The following is a 21,849-nucleotide window of genomic DNA, read 5'->3' on the forward strand; positions in this document are numbered from 1 at the left end:
CAGGCACACCTGTGTGGACAGGTGCACACTGCACTCCTAACCTGCTTCCCAGGCCCCTGGCTGTGGTTGGCAATGGAGGTTGCCGCCTCAGTGGTGGAACTTCCAGGGTCACCCTTAGAGCTGGGGTTGGGCACTAGAGGTGGTCAAGAGGGAAGAGGAGAGGAGTTTCCCAGCTGGCCACCAGCTCCCAGCCCTGTGGGTGTGTCGGGGTGAGGATGCACTCAGGAACCCTGGGCAGCTTGGCAGGGAAGCCATCTGGAGGTGGGCTCTAGCACGTGGTTGGATTCAGCCAGATGCAACTAGGTGCTGCTGGCCGAGGGAGCTGAGCCTGATCTCCGCCCTGCCTCTATCTGAGACCCATCCAGGCAAGGGCTAGACACTCCTGGGCTTCACCTTGCTTGCAGGTTAAAATCCAGTGGTACAAATCCATGCCCTGGGGGTCCCATTAGATGACTGATGTGGCTGTGCCTTTGGTCTTGGGTAAGAAGAGACCATCTTCCAACCTTGGGGATGACCCACCCTCCCTACAAACTTTCGAGGGGTGTCATTCTCTTCTCTAGTGCTGTAGAGAAAGGGACCCAGCAGGGGTGAAGGAGGAGCTCTGGGTTTTACTCCCCCACGGAAATGGGGTGGTAGCAGTGGCAGGGTTGCAATAAGGAGGAGAAAATGTAGTTGATACTTCACTGGGAGCTGAGGGCTTGTGGCTGCAAGCCATGCTGTCACTGGCCTTTGGAACCCCACATACCACTTAGATCCTTTCAGAACATACTGGCAGCACCTGTCATGGCTTCGCCACACCCAGGGGAAGCGGCTCGTGGGTGACCCTCTGTGAATGTGCTTTAGGGAGAATGGGTGGGTGTCACAGGGGCTGCAGCCTCCACCCTGGACCTGGGCAGGGCCCTCTGAAGCTCTTTGGAGGGTCCTCCCTTGAAGCCCCTTCCTGGTTCTTCTGTGCCTGTGCATATCTCCCGGGGGCTGATGCCACCCAAGGGATGGGTGGGGAGGGACCAGAGCTCCTGGCTGGGCCTGGTTTCATGCTCCTGCTTGGTGAGTTGCTCTGAATGCCCCCCAGCAGAAACCAGGGCAGACAGAGGCCTAATTGCCTGGCATTCTGTAGCCCCGGGAAATAAATCCAGCTTCTTAGGCTGCCAGGAGCTGGCTGGGGGGTGGGGATTCTAATAATCCCTTTCCCAGCTTGGCCCTGATGCTGCAATATATCTCAAACCTGCCTGGGCTGCCCCCTCCTGCCGCAGTCTGGCTGGGCACAAAATCACGAGCCACTCACACCTTGTAGATTCAAACAGCAACTCTTTATTCTCGAACTGTCACCGGCACTCTACACACAGGTTCTGGGCAAAATCCACGCTCTCCACCGGGCTCTGAATCCCAAGTACTCTCTGAATCCCAGGAGAACTCAACGGAACTCAAGGAGCGGGTGCCTAGAGGCAGCAGGATATGCCCTATTCCCAGCAGGTTGCACCTTAAACCTGGAACTGCCCTAAACCCAAGGAGGGCCCTAAACCCTGATCCGCCCTAAACCCAGATCCGCCCTGGTCCTTGAGCAAGGTCACCTTATATGCAATGTCACTGCAAATGACCTGGGTCATGCCATGCGTCATTCCTACTTGGCAATGGCTCTCAGCACCCTCCCCCAAATCTCCTGGGTGAGGGCCAGGGCAGTCCTGCCAGAGCCTGCCCTTCCCCCCCCCCCAGGAGCTCCTCGCACCTACCCAGCCAGCATCTCCCAGGCCTTTCCCTTGTGTCCATTCCCGCATTTGGAATTTGGTGAGTGTGAAATAGCCTGACAGTGGCAGGAGCCCCAGATTTGGCCTGCATGTGGGCAGATTTGGGTGTCGGCACCCCATGAGCTCTATCTCCCAGTCCCTCAGCACTGCTGGGAGCTGGGACCACTGGGGAGGCCCTGGGGGCTGGCTCAGCAGAGGGAGAGGGAGCTGAACCAGGCAGAGCCAGCTTGCAGGGGCAGGACCTCAGGACAGAGAGGGAAACCTAGACATAATCTGAAGACCTCCTCAAATTTACCCTGTGGGAATTTACCCTGTGGGAAACCGATATGGCTCTTATCCCAAGTGTCATGGTGGTGTAGGGACAGCTGAAGCATCCATGTGACAAAAGTAAAATTAGATCCCTGCCTCTTACCTCACACCAAGATAAATTCCAGATGGATTAAAGTGTATTTTTTGCCTGGAGCAGAATCGCACGCCTATAATCCCAGTGATTCAGGAGGCTGAGGCAGGAGGGCCACAAGTTCTAGGCCAGCCGGGGCAACTTAGTGAGACCCTATCTCAAAATTGGAAAAGAAATAATAATAATAAAAATAAAAAGAACTGGGGATGTAGCTCATGGTAGAGCACTCCTGGGTTCAGTCCCCAGTACCAAAAGAATTAAAGGGGGCCTCTGCACCCCTGAGCAGCCTTACTTTTCCCACTCTCACTTATCCCCAGGATTGGAGTCACCTGTTTTCTGCTCAGTCACCACTGCAGGTTGCTCAGGGTGGCCTGATTTAGCTCCAAGTAGCCAAAGCCCATCAGGCTGGTGCAGAGAGGGCTCCGTGCATTTGGGGTAAGTGGAGAGTGTAGGAGGAGATGACAGGGCCCTGAGCTTTGGCATGAGGTAGGGGTCAACTTGGATTTTTCACCAAGTGCAGGTTCATGCGTCCCAACACAGTCTGCTGAATTCTCTGCCATTTCTGCACTGATTTACTGACATACTCATCCTGTGTCCGTGTTTCTAGGCTGTTCTATTTTCAGATCTGTTTTTTCATTTCTTAGTTGGACCTTTTGGGGAAGAGGCAAGATGACGAAATCTCCTGAAATCTTGTCTAACTCTGAAACTCTGAAATTCCAGGGTCCCCGTGGCACTGACTGTGACTTGCAGTGTGACCTTGGGCAAGGCCCTGACCCTCTGAACTTATTTCCTCTGTGGCCAGACAAGGATAATTACATAGCCTGCTGCTCCTCATTGCTTTGAGACAGTTGGGGATGGTGGAGGCACCTAGACCCGGCGGGTGAATTCTGGCTGTACCCATTACATTTGCCCTTTGTGACCTTGGGCCAGTTGCTTCCCCTCTCTGGGCCTCAGTTTCCTCAATTTCATAACCTGCTTTTGCAGACCTTCAGGGAGGAAGAGATGGGGAATGCCAACCCACAGTGCCATGAAAAGGTCCTATGGGCTCTGTCCTCTGCAGGCAAGGGCGCAGCCTGGGACAGGCACAGCCAGGCTACCGGCTAGGGCCTCTTCTTCCTTCCTCAGTGCTGGCCTGACCTGCTCTGGCTGCCCCTGGCGACCACCCCTGCTGGGGGCAGGTGATCAGGCTTGCTGTCCTCAGCAGCAGGAGAAAACTTTGGTGGAGCTCAGGCAGGGGGAGGGAGAAGACTCGATCACTGTCTTCACATAATTAAAGGGCTGTCAGACGCCAAATGATAATTATAGGAACGATGGTGGATCTGGCGATGCGCGGCTTACATCTGTAATAGCTGGGCCCAGCCGCCTCCTGTGAGGTGGTGGTGATGTCATCACTGTGAACAGAGGAGGAAGCTGAGGTCTGAGGTGCTGAGTGCTTGGCCCACAGCCACGCAGCCAGAGGGGAGAAGGGCCCAGACTAAAGCCCAGCTCTGCGTTATAGTCCCCCATGCCTTGGCCATTTGACCCAAGGATTTCTTGCCCTTTGGCTGGATTTGTTCTCTATGGTATCAGGGACGCTCAGGAGCTGGCAGGTTTCAGCTCCACTCAGGGCAGGGAGGAGGGAAGGGAAATGATCCCCCTGCCTGGCCAGGGGCCCAATGCCTCAAGTGAGCCCTCACAGCTCTGCACAGCACGCCATGGCTGCTGTCCCAGTTCCCCGAGCAGGAAGCTGAGGTCCAGAGAAGGTGAACATCTTCTCCAAGGTCACTCAGCAGTGGCCAGCCCTGGATTCAAACCCAGTGTTGCTTGGCTACCAAGTCCCCCTTTCCCTGTCAGCCTGGGAGTCGTAGAAGTAAGAGCTTTTGGTCAGAGGACGAGGCTGTCCCCCAAAGGAGCTCTGTCCCTGGAGCTACTGGAGCAGGAATAGGCTGAGCCCCCATCCCCAGAGAGAGCGCCTCTGGCCTGAGGAGGGTACAGGCAGGGGAACAGCATTGAGCAGGACAGCGTTGGCTCTGAGTGTCTTGATTCTGAGAGTCTGTGATGTTGCCAGGGTGGCCTTGGCAGCTCCTGTCCTGGCTCTGTCCGGACTACAGAGTTCAGGCTCTGGGTTCTGTTTGGGGACTCGGGGGAGGTGCTGTATCTCCTATAGTGTCCCCAGCAGCAGCAGGGCAGCTGTGGGCATCCTGGCCTGGGGCAGTGGTACGGAGCAGGCAGGAGCCCGTAGTGAATGGCAGCCAGCAGTGGAAGGGCTGTCTCTCCCCGGCAACAGAGCCCACATTTCCTGCTTGGATTGGGGTCTGCCACTGCAGTTGAGCTCGGTGACTCTGTGAGCCTTGCTGCTGATAATCTCCTTTTGCTTATTATTATGCAGAGGCCTCAGGAGTGGGAGGGACAGAGATGGGGAGGGGTGAGGAGAGGATGTGACTATCAGCAGGAGGCAGAGTGGAGGAGCAGTGGCCTTCTGTAAACTGGTCCACTGTGGCAGGATCGTGATGGAGGGTCTCATCTCCTGGAGGGTCAGGGCAAGAATGGGAAGAGGTGAGCCAGTGATTTGGACTAAATGCCGCAGCCTCTGGGAGTCAGGCCTCTGGGATTCTCTAACAGCCACTGGGCCTCAGCCTCGTCCCTCGGAGCAGGGCTACAGCATCCTACCCACCTACACCCAGGGTTCTCTCCTGACCAAGCCGGGCTTCTTCTGGCTGCCCCATATGCAGCCACCTCCAGCACACTCCCGCTGTAGCCTGGGTGAGCTGGGGAGTTGCTGACCCCATGAGGGGGTGGCCTACCCCATGAGGGGGCAGCTCCGGCTAGGTCAGCTGTGCCTGGCTCAGCCTTTGTCCTGCTCCCTGGCGGCTGCCGGGGCGCTGAAAGGAAGGAGAGGAGGCTTATGTCATGGGAGTTCCTGCCCTTGCTTCCCTGGGCCCCTGGCCTGAGAATAAGTCTGAGGCTTGAATGATGGCCTTGTCCTCCAGTGGCCCTGAGCATCCCTGAGACACAGTCCCTTCTTCAGTTATTCCCACCATATCTGAGTGCCCCCTTGTGCTCCAGCGTGATGCTGGATCCAGAGATATCCCAGGCATCCCTGCCCCAAAGGAGCCCAAACTTCAGTGAAGTGACCTTTAGTATGTGCATACTGTACGCCAGTTGAAGTACAATAGCTCATTTAACAGCACCCCTCTATGGCAGCAGTTATGATTCCCATTTTATAGGTGAAAAAGTCAAGGCTCAGAGGGCTAAATGATTGGCCCACGTGGCAGAGCCTGGCCTTCAGAGGTCAGGCCCTTTCCACGATGATGTTGTGTAAGGTCAAGTTGTTAGGTACCAAGAGCCAGAGCAGGATGCTCCAGGAGGGCAAGTCTTTGGGAGCAGGAAAGAGCAGAGTTTGGACCCAGGGTACAACCCAGAGAAAGGGAAGGGTGAAACCACGCTGGGCCTGGGATGGCCATATGGGGTCCCAAGGGTAAGGGCAGGTTTGAGGGAAGCAGTTCAGGGCTGCTTCTGTCAGGAATCCAGGGTTCCCCACTCTTCCCCCACTTGGTGACCTCTCTGACCTCCACTTGCCCACACTAAGCCCTTGTGCAAATGAAGAAAAAAAGGCACCCCTTCTGCCACCTGCCTGCCATTTGTCAAAAATTGTCATCATGAATCTGCACCTGTGTGGAAACCCCATGCTTCTTGGCGTGGGGCAGAGCACAACTTGCTCAGCCATGTGTGGGGATCCTTCCCTGACCCTGTGCAGGCTGTGGGAGACGGGGAGGTGGAGAAGTGCTATCCCTCTGCATGGCAGCGGCCTCAGGAGGCCAGTTGGGGCAGTGATCCCTGCTGCCATCCTCCGGGAGCAGGGCCAGATTGGCTTGTTAATGGTACAGCGGCACAGGCCTTTTTCCTCCATAATGCACCCTGACAAGGACCATTAGTGCCATTTGGAACCTCTTTATCAGTGGAGCTGCACACAGGCCGCTTCCTCCAGTCCCTGCCTTCCCCTTCCTTCCAACCGCTGTCATGTAGTTTTTTCCTCTGATTGTTCTCAGCGCACACCCGCCCCTCCTCCTCCACTGCCTGGCCCTCTTCATCCTCCTCCAAGGGCCCCCTGTAGCCAGCTGACCTCCAGCTCCCAGCTCCCAGGCCTGTAGTCCCCAGACCCCCCAACCCTCACTCAAGCCCCTGTCCTGAAAACGGAGTTCCTAGTTCCTTGTTGCTGAGGCCCTGTCCGGGTCCCTGCCATGCCTGGGTGCCTCACGTACCTGTAGGCTCTACGCCTGAAACCCTGGTCAGTTTCTAGGGGCAGGGATGCAGTCCCCCATTCTTGTCCTGTTCTGGCTCAAAGTAAGGATCTGGCCGTGTCGTGGAGCACAAGACCTCTGGGGGCCACCTGACCCCTGCAATGCTTGTGGTCTTCCGGGCTACCTGTCGGTGTCACCCTGGGTCCTTCTCACACCTTGCTGCCGGATGTCTTCCCAGCACCTGCAGCAGGTGCTCTACTATTTCGACCTTCAGGACACTTGTGCCATCCTAAGCTGTGGCTTCTCGTCACCTGGGGCCTTGGCCACTGCTCGAAGTGCAGTGCAGAGCTCGCCGCTGCTGCAGGAGAGCAAGCCCTGGAGACAGATGGGCACCCGGCACCACCAGCTCAGTCCGTCCAGGACTGAGTGCTCCTCTGGTGGGTGGGGCAGGGTGGTCAAGCCCCAATGAAATCTCTCCTGGATGAGCATATCACACCAGGGTGGGAGAAAAGGAACCCACTGGTTCATTATCAAGTCTTTCTTGAGTTCCTCCACCACCTGGGGATATGAGGACACCCAGCTCCTCAGTGTGCTCACATCCCGAGGGCAGAGCCACACACAGAATCACAGACCTGCAGGTTCTGCTGACGCCAAGGTTGGTGTGAGGGTGGTGGGGCGCCAGCTGGGATTCACCCTGTAGGACAGGGATGCCCTCGGGGAGGAGGGGTCTCACTGAGGAGGGAAAGGCTGCCTTCCATGGAGGATGTGGCTCACGTAAAGCTGTGGGCTCCACAGGGCCTGCTGGGAACTGCAGCAGGTCAGCACATGTGGGGCTGCAGGTGCAGAGGTTGGTCCGGCCTCAGAGTCTGTGGAAGAGCTCAGGCAGCAGGGAGTTTGAGCTGGGGCGTGACACACCAGAAGGGAATGAGGCTGGGGTCACAGCTCCCTTTGTGGGAGCCCCAGACACTAAGACTGGCCTGAGAGCTGCCAGCTGGACCCTGCAGGAAATGGGGCCTGTTATGAACAAATAAGAATTTGAGGCAACAGTAGAGACTCTGAGAAGGACTAGGCGGAGGTGCTGGAGGAGGTGGAGACGCCTAGCCCTGGTGGTGCGGGCCAGACCCATACCTGGCCTCGGGAAGCAGCACGGAGCTACCACCCAGACTGTCCTAGTGGTTCCCTGACATGGGCCTCAGTCCCCCAGGAGGGCACATGGCCTGCTCTGCTTCTCACCAGGTTTTCTCTGTTCCTATCCTGGGTTTGCCATGCCTGGAGCTGGGGCTCGTGCCAGTGTATGCCCAGGTGGGCAGGCACAAGCGACCTACTCTGAGAAGCCATCCCCACCCCAGACCTGCTGGGAGGATTGGGTTTTAGAGTATGGTCACCTTGGTCTCTGTTTTAAATCAAGGGGGGGGTTAAGCAAAGCATCCTGGCTCTGCACGTGACAATGAGTGGTGGCGGCTGCTTACCCAGACATGGGTCACCAACTTGTGTGACTCATGGGGTGGGGGGAGCTGCTAGTGTGTACCAAGTCACAGATGACCCAGGAAGATGGCTTCTCCTGCATGTTGGAGAGAGGCACGGGTGCTTATGGTATACTAATGGAGAGTGCCCACTGTTTGCCAGCCATCGTTCTGAGTACTTGACTTGTATTAGCTCATTTAATTCTCAAATCAACTTCATGATTTGATTGCTCTTAAGTTCATTTCACAGAGGAAGAAGCAGGCACAGAGAGGTTGAGTAACACGCCCAAGGTTAGTTACACAGCCTATTAATGGTAGATAGGGATTTGAAGTCCCAGGCAGTCTGGCTCCAGATGCTGTAGTTAATGCCCCCACTGAGGTGTCCCTGAGCAGCAAAGGTGAGCGATGTTCTGGACTTTTCCTCCCCTTACAGCTTCCTGCCCAGGCATAAATGCTGATGGAGTGGAGGCAGACTCCGTCTCCATCTTGTTGGAACCATGTCATCTGGGGAATGGCCACTTGAGCAGGTCAGGATGCAAAGAGTACAAGTTTAAAAACAGAGGGATGCTGCCAGGTGCAGCGTTGTACACCTTAATCCCAGCAGCCTGGGAGGCTGAGGCAGGAGGATCACAAATTCAAGGCAAGCCTCAGCAACTTAGTGAGACCCTTTCTCAACATTAAAAGTAAATAAATAAAAAGGACTGGGGATGTGTCTCAGTGGTAATCTCCCCTGGGTTCAATCCTCAGTACCAAAAACCAAGCAAAATCAGAGGGACCCTATTGCTGTGGAGCAGAGAAATGGTGTAAGGGTGCTAAGGCAGAGCCCAGGAAGGCTTTCCCGAGAAGGTGACATTTGAACTGATTCAAAGGTGAACAGGGCTGGGTACAGTGGTGCACGTCTGTAATCCCAGTGGTTAGGGAGGGTGAGACAGGAGGATCAAGAGTTCAAAGCCAGCCTCAGCAATGGTGAGGCCGCTAAGCAACTCAATGAGATCCTGTCTCTAAATAAAATTAAAAAAAAAAAAATAGGGCTGAGGATGTGGCTCAGTGGTCAAGTGCCCCTGAGTTCAATCCCTGGTACCAAGAAAAAAAAATGAACAGGAATTTTGGCAGAACAAGCTTAGGGAGAGTGGCCCTTCCTGGCTGAGGCAACTGGTGGGAGTGAAGGTAGAGAGGTCAAGGGTGTTAAAGTGGGACCAGTTGGAACCATAGCTTCGAACTGGCTGTCATTTCAGGAGGAGTCAGGGCAGTGGGGAGCCTGGCAAGGGCGAGGTGGTGCCTAGGTGAAGGAAAGGATACCTCCACTACTCCATGCCCAGGAAGGGAGGTGGTCTCTGTTCCCTCATTACATTGACCTCCCCCAAAAGGCTACTGATTTATTTGATGACCCTGGCAGTCATTGCCCCCTTATGCAGGATGTTCCTAGCTTGTGCTTCTGAGACTGGGGTATAGAGAAAAGAAAGGAATAAGGCCCAGGCAGAAGTACCTCTGAGCCAAAACCTCTGGAAGCAGCAGTGGTGGTCAGCATACCCTCCACTGCCACTCTGGACTGGAGACAGCCTCGCTAGGCCCTGAAGCATCAGTGCCCAGAAGAGGAGGCGGAACTTTATACTTACTTCTTTAAAGCCTAGAGACTGGGGCTCTAGTTCTGGGGCCCTGGTCCCTAATCCTCTGCTAACTTGCTGTGTGACTTGGACAAATCAAAATCACTTGGCCTTTCTGGGTTTCAGTGTTGTTATCAGAAGCATGGGGTAGAAGTGGAGAAGAGGACCTGCTTTGTAAGCATGTCTGAGGACAAAATAAATGAGGGATGCGACTTCACAGACTGCAAGTCACTGGCCAGTGTGAAGGCTTGAGGGCAGATGAGACTTTGCTTCTGGGGATCATTTGCCAGAACAGAAGACCAACACACACTGACCTTAGTCTGCAGCAGAAAGACCACAGCTCTGGGGTGGACCCTGCTCCTTGTTCCCCACTCATTTGTGACTTTGGTCCCTGTGACGTTGAACAGGTCCTTTCCCCTCTCAGCCTTCATTCCTCACCGGTACCAAGAGGGCACTAATCCTGCCTGGCAGGACCCGCACTTGACCCCTCTCCTCCTCTGCCCTTGCAGTGGGAGCGCCTCTGGTTCCTGCTCCTCACCTTCACCTTTGGCCTCACGCTCACCTGGCTGTACTTCTGGTGGGAAGTCCATAATGACTACGACGAGTTCAACTGGTGAGTGGGGGCTGGGTCCTGGGCATCAGTGGCTGGGACCTGGGGGCTCCAGTTTGAGCCTCTCTCCCAGGTTGGATCTGATGGCTCTGACACCTGTCCTTCCTGTGGCCTTGAGCAAGGCCCACCCCAGGAGCCTCTGTCCTACCCACCTGCAGGGCCTCAGTGAGATTGGGAGAGAAGGGGGCGTGGTGTACATCCCAGGCTGGCAAGAAAGATGGAGAGGAAAGGAGACCCCTGCCCTGAGGGCATTCCCACTGGGACCTTGGGAGGCACAGGAACAGCCTTCAAGGACGGCGGGGACTGAGCCCATGGAACTCAGTGCTGGCCCTCAGACCTTTGGTGTTTATGTGGGTGACTCATCCTGCATGGCCTGCCTGAGGAGGCACGAGGGGCACCTGAAAGATCAATGGAGGCAGGAGCGGAAGCACACCATACGGGCTACAGGACACCCCTCCCGGGGCTATGCCAGGGAAAAGAGGAGCGGAAGATGGGCACAGCACTCAGCCCAGGCCGGACCTCTGGTCATCTCCTTTTTAGACAAGAACTCCGAGGCTCAGAGAGACCAAGGCCTCCGCGGAGGAGAAGCCCCAACCCCAGACCTCCTAACTCTCTGAGCCAGCCCTGGGCATGGCTGGCCATGGCTATGGTCTGGGGACAGCTCAGTCTCCTTCGTGGGCACCTCAGGTCCAAAGGCAGGGGCTGTCTGAGGCAGGTACCTGGGTGCAGAAGGGATACTGTCTCTTCTCGCCCCCAGTCCTCCCCTGGAAGGCACTGGGTTGATCTGAGGTAAAATGGGAGGGTGGGTGTGGGAGGCTGCCTCCCGGGAGACCAGGTCTCCAGCTGGAGGGTGCTGTGTGGGGGCTGTGGGGTTCCTCGGACTCGGCTTTTGATGGGCCATGTTTCTGGGATTCTGTGGGGATCTGAGACTCCGTTCATGGACCGTGGAATCTGGCTGTCCCCCTTCCTCTGTACAGCCCCAGCCTGTGCCCCTGTTATTAATGAGCACAATAAAGGACGTGCTGCGGTCTCACTCCTTCTCCACAGCAGCCCAGAAAGATGAGCCAGAGCCCTAGCTGGGTCCCAGAGGTGGCCTCTGGTCTTTATTAAATTCCATAAATCAATTATTCGTCTGCTCAGGTATCCAAAACATGAGTACCATTGTGAACATTTCCTCCTGGGCCTCAGTGGCAGACCCTGGATAGTTCTGCTGACCTAGGAGATCAGAGGGTGTACCAAGCACAGATGGGGAGACTGAGGCCCAAAGAAGAAGGGGACACATTCATGGTCATATGACCTGTCAGTGACAAAAACACATATTTGAGGACAGTCTGAGGAGACAGACACAGAGAGATGAAAGGGCCCTTGCAAGGTCATATGTGAGATGCGGGTGGATCTGGCACAGGACTTGGGCTTAACTATCATGTTGTCCACGGAGCCATCCACTCTTCACAGAGAGAGCTCCCTGTTCCTGGGAGATTCAGCCGAGGTTACCTGCCTGCCTGCCTTGGTGGGAGACTGCAAGGAAAGGCCTCCTGGGACTGTGGAGTGCCTGGGAGCTGCAGCTCTTTGCCTGTCACCCCAGGGTCTTGGAGGCTGGGTACCAAGGTTCAGGAGATCCTGACTCAGTCCTCATGGTCTTACGAGCTTTTGGGGTTAGTTCATGTAGTAAGAGATGATGAGCAAGACCCAAGGAGGCCCGTGCTCACCAAGTGGGACTGAACTGTGGTGTCCTAGAGAGCCCCAAAGTGGTTGAATTTGAGACACTTAGGACCAGAATATCTTTCAGGAACAGTTACAGGGGAAGCCCTGCCTCAGTTTCCCCAACTGAGCAGCAAGATGACTGTGCTCATGATCTTCCAGGTAGTAGGTCCTCCTGGTGTCCCCTACCTGCCCCCTTCCAAGGCCCAAGGTGACAGCAGGCTGAACTGGCCTGGTGCTGATGTTGGCTCTCTAACAACCCTGAGCAAGTTGCTGCCTCCTTTGGGCCTCAGCTCTCCTAGCTGTACAGTGAGGACGTGAGCAGTTCCGTCGTTCTGAGAGCGCTAAGCTGCAGAGAGTCTTAAGAAGCTCATTCCCTGGACCTTATAATCCTTCTGGTGGGGATCTGTCCTAAGGGCATAGCCAGAAATACAAAAAGATATGCACAATTTTTTCATTTTTGTGCTAATTTGTAATAGTGAATCAGTGGAAACGATGAAGTGCCATTCTAGGAAGTTGGCTATATATGGCACATGGATTCAATAGAGGACCACATGGCTGTTTTTAAAAATCACATTTCCTCAGCACTTTTGCAGACAGCAGTAAACACTGTGCTGAGAAGAGTCTGTTGAGTGCTCACCATGTGCCTCGCCTCTTTTCCTCCTCTCAGAACCCTCCAAAGGGCACGCTGCTCTTATCTGTCCTGCAGATCGGGGACTAAGGCCCAGAGAAGTCAGGGATTACATTTCATCATCTCTGAGACCCCACATTTTCACATTTTAACACTGGGGTGGGGGTGAGTGTTACAACCAATGGCAGAGAAGCCTGTCACTTCAAGGGCCCATTAGCGCTTCAGAGGCAGAGTGGGAACTGAAGCCAGCATGTCCACGGTGCCCAAAGCCTCCTGCTGTGGGTGCTCCTGTGTGCCCAGGGCCCAGCTTCGCTGTTCAAATACATAGGTTTGGGGGACCCACAGGAAGAAAATCCTGCAGTCTTGGTGACAGTTATTTCTGGACAGTAGAATTGAGGGGAATTGTTCTTTATATGTCTTGGTCCCCCTTGGTGGACACTGGGAGACCAAGAAGCTGAAGAGCATTAGTCATGTTCTAATGATGAGGGAAACGCTGATTGCCACTACAGGGCGAGCAGGGCCTGGCCGCTGGACCAGCCTGTGGGCCACCCAGCTGCGGCTGTGGAAGACCCGAGATCATTTTGGTTCCTGAGCCAGGCAGTGGCCCTGTGGAGGTCTGACCCCTGCCCCTTCTCCTCCCGGCAGGTACCTCTACAACCGCATGGGCTACTGGAGTGACTGGTCTGTGCCCATCCTCGTGACCACAGCTGCTGCCTTCACATACATCGCAGGCCTCCTGGTACTCAGGGCTGTCTCAGAGGGCTGGTCCCCCTGCTTCTAGTAGGCAGGGACACTTGGTTGGTGCTAGGCCTGCCTTGGTTTAAAGGGGGAAGCTGGCTTTGCTCAGGGTCCCTCAGGTGGCTGCACTTCTGAGACCTGGGTCCCCCAAGGAGAAAGGTTATCTCTTTTGCCAGTCTCTTTCAGCTGCCCATCCTAGAATGTCTGTCCTGCCCGCACTCCTGCCCCAGCCCAGTGAGAGCCACCCTGCTGTCCACTGCAGACTTCCTCTTTCAAGAACTCCACATTAGGTTCCTGCTCCCAGTATCCCAGTGTCAGAGATTCATGTGGACCCCATTCTGGTCTGGGAGTTCTTAGGGCCAGGACTCAAATCTGTCTCAGAATCCTAGGGCCTGGAACTCCCAAAATATTTGATGAATTAAGTTGGGCAGTCCAAGTGCAGCAGGGCCCAGTGGCTGCTTCAGGGAAAAATCCAAGAGGAGGGGCCTGGAGTCCTAGAATAATCTGGAAGGAGGCCAGGCTTGGACAGGGCTGGGCTGGGCATTCCTATCGCCTGTAGGAAGGGTTGGCTGACCCTGCCCTGGGTCAGGCCAGGTCAGGCACCAGCCTAACTGCCAAACTGCGGGCCTCTCCTCAGGTGCTGGCGCTATGTCACATTGCCGTGGGGCAGCAGATGAACCTGCACTGGCTGCACAAGGTAAGCCTGCCTCTGCTGGGCCAGGAGCGGGGAGGGGAGGCTGGAGGCCAGGGCAGTGGACGAAAAGCCTGGGTCCCCCATCCCTGCCCTGGATCACAGCTGCAGCCGCTCCACTGGCTCACAGGGAGCCCTTGCTGCGGGTCAGGCGGGATTCTCAGAGCCAGGCCCTTATTCTGCCTGCAGCCCACACAGGGAGCCTAGGAGGTTGCTCTGACATCATCCCATGTCCCAGTTGGAAAAAATGAGGTACAGAGGGGTTAAGTCACTTGCCCAATGTCTCCCAGTGCTTAAGTGGAAGGTCCAGGATTCCAGCCCTCTTGCCTCGGTTGATCCAGAACATCAGTGGGGGAGGGCGGTCAGTGTCAGAGCTCCTATGGCCGCCCAGCCCACCCACTGACTCTGTCTCAAGTCTCACCTCCTCTTCATTCTTCAGTGAGTTCTTTATAAAACTCTGGTCAGGCGAAGTCATTTCCATCACTCCCAGGGATCCCAGGATGACCTCAACTCCCCTGCTTTCCCACCCACCCAGCCAACGCCTCCCTGCTCCTGACCTGGGCCGGTCACCCTCAGCTCTTGCTGTGTGAGACATCTCTGACCCTCCAGCCCTCCCACCTGCCTTTTCTCCTCTTTTACCCCCTTGCTCGCTGTCTCTTGACTCCTTCCTTGTTACTAGTCCCTACACACCCAGTCTTCTGTCCTAGGGCTCCCCAGTCCCTGTCATCTCCCCTTCTACATTTCGGAACATCCGTGTTGTCAATTTCCATCTGGCTTGCCCACCCCAACCCACTCCTTGGTGCTCCCTGCAGGTCTAGTGCTCCTTGCAGACTGGAACTGGCATTGACCATCTCCCCACCCCAGCACCCCACTCAGGGCTGGACCCAGAGCAGGCAGGCTTCACCCCACCTAGAACCTTAGCCTGCACATCACACGTGAATGCTTGGTGCAATTCCCTGGGTTCCCAGGTGTGGTGCAAACCTGATCCAGACAGCCCCTGGGCCATGGAGGGAAGGCTAGGTCATCTCTTCCCAGAAACTGGTTCAGAGTGGGCACACCACTTAGGAAGGAGCTAAAGTGTTCAGAAACAGCCATGAGCCCATGAGATGGGTCCAGAGTGACTCCAAGTGAAAGGGCTCACTTCCAGCTAGAAGGGGGGCCAGGAAGAGGAAGAGAGCTGAGAGCTCGGGCCTGTGAGCAGTGTGGGAAGGGGTGGGGGTCAAGGTTGGTTAATGACAGGGTCTGGAGCCAGCAGCTACACCTGTAGCATAGCTGGTCTTGCAAGGGTTTAGAGCAGTGAGCAGCCCCTGGGCCCATCCCACCTTTCTGAGGCTGGTGACTCTATGGGAGCTCTCCTCTGAGCTTCCACAGCCCCCTCTGTGAGGCACTTTCTTCTCCTGGCTGCAAAATTAACACTTGAAAGAACTGCACCAGCTGGTACCCTGGGTGGGGCTGGCACATGCTGTGGTCACCTCCTGGGGCCAAGCCTGCCTCTCAGCAGGACAGGTCACATCAGCTTGATCCTGGTGGAGAGGCCTATAGAGCCACTGAGCCAGCTGGAGGCAGCACATCAATGCTATCTCTGCATGGGTGCCCACCCTGGGGGCCAGGCGTGCCCTCCTCTCCCTTCTCCCCTCCATCCTCTCTGTGGGATCTTGGCGTGAGGAGGGGCTTTCCAGGGACTGCCTCGCCAGGGGGAGGGCTCAGGGCTTTTAAGCAGGTGCTGGAAGTTTTCCATATGTATTCTATTTTTTCACGATTCTGTCATTGTATTCTAAGAAAGCTGTCTTTTGTTTTTGTTTTAATTTATTTTTGACCACATAATGCATTGATGTGGTTCAAAACTCATGACACAAAAAAGTACACAATGAAAATTTATTTTTTTCCAGAGATATTTTAAGCACAAACATACATGTACATTTTGTTTTTCTTTCTCTTTAAACACAACACCCTCTGTCCTGCCCCTTGACAACATGCTTGGCACTCCTGTTAGGGACATTAAGAGTAGACCTTTGGGGCCATCACTTTCTCCTGCTCCCTGCTCTGGGCATTCCCAAGTTCCCTAGGTATCCATGCCAGGTCCCTGTTGATGGCCCTAGTTGCTAACCCAGCTGCTTTTCAGTCCACAACCCAGGCAGTGTGGCAATGACCCAGGAGAGGAATTTCTGGGTAAAGAATGTCTACTTTCATAATCTTGATCTTGCCAAGTGCCATTAATTCAGACTTTTTTGGCAATGTATGGCCAGGCCCACAAAAACACCCCTAACCCACAGATGTGAGCTGATTTCTTGACCTTTGCCGATCTGATTGGCGAAAAATGAAACCTAACTATAGTTTGCATTTCCCTTGGGATGAGTTAGAGTCAGCACTTTTCAGCAGCTTGAGTCACGTGTGTTTTCTCTTAGTGTTTTGCCCTTTTTGCTATGGAATTTGCTTTTTACTTATTAATTTGCAGTAGCTCTTTATAGTTTGGGTGATTAGCCCTTTGGCTGCAGATGATTTTTCCTAGTTTATCATTTATCTTTAGACTTTGTTCATTGTATTTGTGCCACAAGGTTTTTTGGTTTGGATTTTTTTTTTTTTCCTAAGTACTTGGATCTGTCATCTCTTTTTATGGCTCCTGGGTTTTGTGTCAGACTTAGATCTTTCTCACTCCGAGATTATATAAAATTTCTCTGTGGTATCACTTGGTAATTATGTTTTCACTTTTTTAACATTTAAATTTTTTTTAATCTTTTTGGAAGTTATTTTGGGGCATGGTGTGATCTTACTTAGTTCTTTTTAGATGGTTTCCCAGTGTTCCCAGCTGTCTTCTCTGAGCAAGCCTGCCTTTCCCCTCTAATCTGAGATGCCACTTTGATCATAAACCATATATTTTAATACATTCTGATCTATTTCTGAACTTTTTACTTATTATCATGTTGCTTTGAAGACTTGAGTTTTATGGTATTGTTTTGTTTTTGTTTTTGTTTTTGTAATACTGGGGATGGAGCCAGGGCCTTGTGCATGCCAGGCATCTTCCACTGGACTGCATCCCCAGCCCTGCTATGTTTTAATCATGACCTATATTTTGAATCTGGGTTTCCCCTGGATCCTGAGGAAGGAAGGACAGAAGTGCTCAGGGACTGGGTGGGGAGGGAGCCATCTATTCAACACCTGGTATTGTGAGAGAATCAAGGATCCCCTGGGGACCTTCTTCCTCCTCCCAAGTCTGCCCAGAGTTCCTGCCTCCCAGAACTCCCTCCCAGGAGCCCAGAAGGTGTGGGGAAGGTTGAAGTATTCTTGGGGGCTTGGCAGTAAACACAAGGCCCTTTCCTTGGGATACCACCGCTGTGGGGTGCCAAAGGCAGCTCCTCCTTCCCCAGCACGTCTCCTCCTCCTGCCACAGGGGATTCAGCCACAGCCTGCAGAGGAGGGTTCTGTCAGTGACCCAACTTGAGGCCAGAGAGGAACACTGGGAACCGTAGAGCCCCAGAGCAGCTGGGCTGGTGTGTCTGCCCACATCCCAGACTCAATCAGGGCCTCAGCTTGCTGACCATCCACATTGCCAGTGAATTCAGGATTTTCTCCAATAGCTAACCCAGGCTCCACAGTTCTGCCTGGTGTCCTGCCTCTATCCCTCCAGCTGTGGCTTAAGAAAGGAACATTCATTGAGAACCTCCTATACGCTAGGCACTGTGTTCATCATAACAGCACTAACCAATGGCACATAAAATTAGGCACTTACTGCATGCATCAGGCACTCTCCACACAGAGTTTCATTCCTTCCTCACAATCATCCTGTTCAGTTGCTGTCACTTAAAATGATCCTACTAACATCCAGGAAGCATTTCCTCTCGATGCTGGAATTTCCTCATTTATCTTCCCCAAACTCTCCAGGTAGGCACTCACTGTCCCCACATCTCAGCTTAGGCAAGATTTATGAAGAGCAGAAGAACCAGGATTTGACCCAGGAGTGGGACTTGGGTGTGGCTCCCACCTTGAGCCAACTTTCTGCCATTGGGATCCCAGAACCCAGAGGCCAGGCACCCCCAAGAGGTCAACCCATTGCCCCTCTGCAGGGCTGGGTCCCAGCACCCAGGCAACCCTCTGGGATGAATGAGCGCACTGCCGCAGCCTCCACCCTCATTGCCATCACAGACCACAGCCCCAACAGGACAGAAATCCAAGACCACTCTCTCAGTCTGTCTCCAGGCCACCAGCGGGGGAGTCATCCTTCCTAGCCAGCCTTAAGGCCCAGGACTCACATTGTTGTGAGTTGGTGCTATTACCATGGCTTAAGGACGCATCAGAGAGGGAGATCCACGCTGAATATTCAGCAGAGCTGCTGAGCTTGTAGCTGCTGCTGCAGCATCTGTAAAACCCAGAGGTGGTCGGATTTTTAATTGTATTAGGATTATGAGGAGTCAGTTTTATTGTCTGTGTTTCCACCAACAGTTACTTATTGTAATGAGATGCTCTCAGAAACGACCCTTCGGGGATGCCAGCTCTCTCCTAAGGCCACAAGGGGGCAGATGTGTGCCTCGAGTGGACAGCCTAGGTGTGGAGGGAGGGGCTTCTCAGGATGGTTAGGAGCTCCCGATGCCCCCTCAACTCCCAGCCCTCCCCACAGCAGCCTGAACTCCAAGAAGGAGCACAGGCAGAGGGGTTTGTATCTGGACCCGCCTCTGAAGCTGTGAGACCAAGTGAGCAGAGCCCGCTCCCTGGGTAGGAAATGACAAGGCCTGACCCGGGGTGTCAGAATACAGGGGAGGACACCCCGAGTCCCGCTGCAGGCAGACCCAGGCACACCTTCTTCCCTTGTCCCAGAAGAGGCATGTCACAACCCATAAAGGCCTTTACCTGTTAGACTTGTTACTGTTTCTTAGGAGAGGACCTATTTTTCCAGGCCAATGGGCTGAAATGACAAGTTTCCAAAGGAAAAGTTAATCCCGGGCAAGAATTCCTCTTCCCTGCGTGGCAGGGAGCAAAACAAGAGGCCGCTGTCCCTGCCTCAGGTCTAGAAAGGCCGCGTAGCCCTTGCTCAGCTGCTGGAGGTTCTCAGGGCGCTGCTGTGAGGACAAAGGGCCTGGCAGGAGGAGAAAGGCAAGAGGACATTGCTGAGGGAGAAGAGGGCTTGAGGGAGGCAGAGAGGCCAGAGAGCAGCATGCCATGGTCCCGGCCGGCTTCCTAGCACCGGGCAGCGGGAGGCTACAGTGGAGGTGTGACTGGACTACGAAGCAGGCCTTGCGCACAGGGGGCTGGATGGGCGGCAAAGTCCAGGGCTCAATGGAGGGTAGCACTGGGGGCTGAGAAGCAGGAAACCTGAGCTTAGTGGCACTTAGTTTGGGGGTTCCAGATGCCATCCATCCTCAAAGATCTCTGTCCCTGAAGTTGACCTTGTCCTCTGTCAGAGCCATGCTCCTCACTTTCTGGAGAAGCTCCCTGCAGGGCAGACCCCTCCCACATTAGAAGCTGCCAGTGCTGGGACCCTGGGGTTGGTTGGCCTTGGTGAAGGAGCCGGTGCTTGCCCTGCCAGCTGTGCCACTGTGAGCCTAGTCCTGTGCGTGGGGCTAGGCTGCACACCAGGCCCTGTCCCTGTGGCCTGGAGCAGGCAGTTTCCTCATCCCATCTGCCCTGGATGCCACCGTCCCTCTGAGCTTGCTGGGAGGCCTGGGATGCCACCGTCCCTCTGAGCTTGCTGGGAGGCCCTGCTGGCCGAGTGCTTCCAGTCTCCTTCTCTCCACCCTCCCTCTTTCTGACTGTCCCTTCCTTGCAGGGTCTGCCTGTCCTCTCTCTCTGCCTTCCCCAGCTGCCCCTCAGCCCATGCCACCTCTTTCCTTCTTCCATCTTGCTTCCTCCAGCTCCCCTGCTTTCTCTATCTCTTCCCGCGTGCCCCTAGGTTCTCTCTCCACCCTTCCTCTCAGACACCCTGGAGCCCACCACCTGCTCTGACACTCTGTCTGATGCTTCCTCCTTCCAGATTGGGCTGGTGGTCATCCTGGCCTCCACTGTGGTAGCCATGTCAGCCGTGGCCCAGCTGTGGGAGGACGAATGGGAAGTGCTGCTGATCTCCCTGCAGGTAAGGGTGTGAGAGGGTGCTCCACCAGGACCCTTGCAACAGGCAGTGCATTTTTGTCTCCTGTTTCTCCATAGCATGGTCCAAAGTTGGTGCAAATTTGATCTGGGTCACACAGCAGGTCAGAGGTGGGGAGGATACTGTAAGCCAGGGTCTCTGGATTCCCAGTGTCCTTATCAGGTAAACAGAGACAGGGTACTGACTTTGTGGGTTAAAGGTGGGCTATCAGCTTGCTTGCAACTTGAGGGCTTGGGCATGTCTGGGAGTCCCAGGGCCCTCCTCCTCTTCACACACACAGGGAACAGCACCATTTCTGCACATGGGGGCCCTGGCTGCCATCACTACACTCTCCTGGATCGTGGCTGGACAGTTCGCCCGCGCAGAGCGGTCCTGTGAGTACTGCCTCCCCACTGACGTGACACCTAGGCCAGGTTGGGCTTCCCCCACTGGACTCCACCTGTGTAGCCTGAGCTGAGCAGGGGCCCTTGTGATCAAAGGGGGAGGGGGGGGTCCTGGTTCAGAGAGGCCTACAGACTCCACCAAAAAGTATGGCTCTGTCAGCCTTGAACTATATCTTTCCTCCAAGTGCACGTGCATGCACATGAGTGCGAGCTCATGTGTGTATGTGACTTCCCAGCAGGAATGGGCTCTACCTCTCAGAATGCTGGGCTCCTACATCCGCCCCTGGCTACCGAGGGTTCCTTGTTGGGAGAAGGTGCTCCCAACCATGAGGTGCTCATGGCCTGTGTCTGCAGCTTCCCAGGTGACCATTCTCTGTACCTTCTTCGCTGTGGTCTTTGCCCTCTACCTGGCCCCTCTTACCATCTCCTCTCCTTGCATCATGGAGAAAAAAGACCTGGGCCCCAAGCCTGCCCTCATCGGCCACCGCGGGGCCCCAATGGTGAGTGCCATCTTAGGGTCCTAAGAGACTGGGTGAGGGGTGAGTGCAGCTGCCATTCCAGAGGAGGAACCTGTTGGGAAATGGATATGATATATGCAATCTAATAATAGGAACGATGCTTAGCTCTTTGGGGGAGGTGTGTGGGGAAGGCTGTGGCAAAGGCCAGAAGAGCCGGTGTGGGCCCAGATCCTGAAGAGCCCTGAAGGCATCTTACTAAAAAGATTTCACTTTTATTCTGAGGGTCCTGCAGAGATGCAGGAGGTTTCAGGCCCAGGCACAGCACTGCCAATTTTCAGGTTAAAAAGGCCCAGAAGAAAGCTTCTGGGTGAGGGGCCTGGGGCTGCAACCAGGCAGCAGGAGAACCCACCAGGCTGGGGGGCAGCAAAGCTGAGGGGCAGCTCAGAGCCCACCATGAAAGGGAAGGCTGTTGGAGCAGACTGAATTGGAAAGAGAGGATGAAATCAAAGTCGAACCCTATTTTGCCACTAAGGTGCCCCACACCTCTGCAGGAGTACTGAGGTTGAGAGTTCCAGAGCCATGCTGTCTGGGCAGGAAGCCAGGCCCAGCCCTGGCCAGCTGTGAGAGCTGGGGTTTCCATCTTCTCTGTTCCTGCTCCCCCATCCTGTGCCATGGGGATAGTGAGCGTGCCTGCCAGGTCAGAGGGCAGCTGTTAGATGTAGTGCCCAGACAGGCTACTTGGGAAGCTGAAAGTAAGAAGAAAGTAAGAAGCCCCCTTTGGACCAAGGTCTCCTCACCCCCTGGAAGATTTGAACCTTCTCAACTGAGGCAATACCAGCCCCCACCCGCAGGGGGCGTTTGGGGATTTCCTGAGAGCTTGGTGTCTGTTGAGACCCTGGTACTCTCCCACCAAGCCATTCCACTGTGCCATTGGATTTCAGGAGAGTTAAAGGGGCCTCAACAAGTCATTGTTTTAAAAGCATGTGTATATGGGCTGGGGGATATGGGTCAGTGCCTAGTATGCACGAGGCCCTGGGTTTGATGGAGCTCTGAATTCCCCTGAAAGTCCTCTCCTACTGTATGAGATAGGTATTATTTTCTAGATAATACTCAGCTGGGAGCAATGACC

At 54.7% G+C, this 21,849-nt stretch overlaps 2 protein-coding genes across 3 annotated transcripts in view; one reads left to right on the plus strand and one right to left on the minus strand.

The window, feature by feature from the left end:
* Nucleotides 1-21,849, minus strand: part of RPS3 (ribosomal protein S3) — a 171,817-nt gene that overhangs the window by 107,777 nt on the left and 42,191 nt on the right. The gene's annotated exons all lie outside the window — the stretch shown is intronic.
* The window catches only part of GDPD5 (glycerophosphodiester phosphodiesterase domain containing 5), an 82,011-nt gene that overhangs the window by 46,241 nt on the left and 13,921 nt on the right, over nt 1-21,849 (plus strand). For both annotated transcript variants that reach the window (XM_081282160.1, XM_081282161.1), the window contains exons 4-9: nt 9,942-10,045; nt 13,020-13,113; nt 13,750-13,809; nt 19,766-19,864; nt 20,160-20,253; nt 20,617-20,762. In XM_081282160.1, the coding sequence (XP_081138286.1) occupies nt 9,942-10,045; nt 13,020-13,113; nt 13,750-13,809; nt 19,766-19,864; nt 20,160-20,253; nt 20,617-20,762 (597 nt within the window). The remainder of the gene's footprint in view (nt 1-9,941; nt 10,046-13,019; nt 13,114-13,749; nt 13,810-19,765; nt 19,865-20,159; nt 20,254-20,616; nt 20,763-21,849) is intronic.

Source organism: Spermophilus citellus (assembly GCF_964194105.1).
Source record: "Spermophilus citellus genome assembly, chromosome: 2".
In the NCBI taxonomy this organism is placed as follows: Eukaryota; Metazoa; Chordata; class Mammalia; order Rodentia; family Sciuridae; genus Spermophilus; species Spermophilus citellus.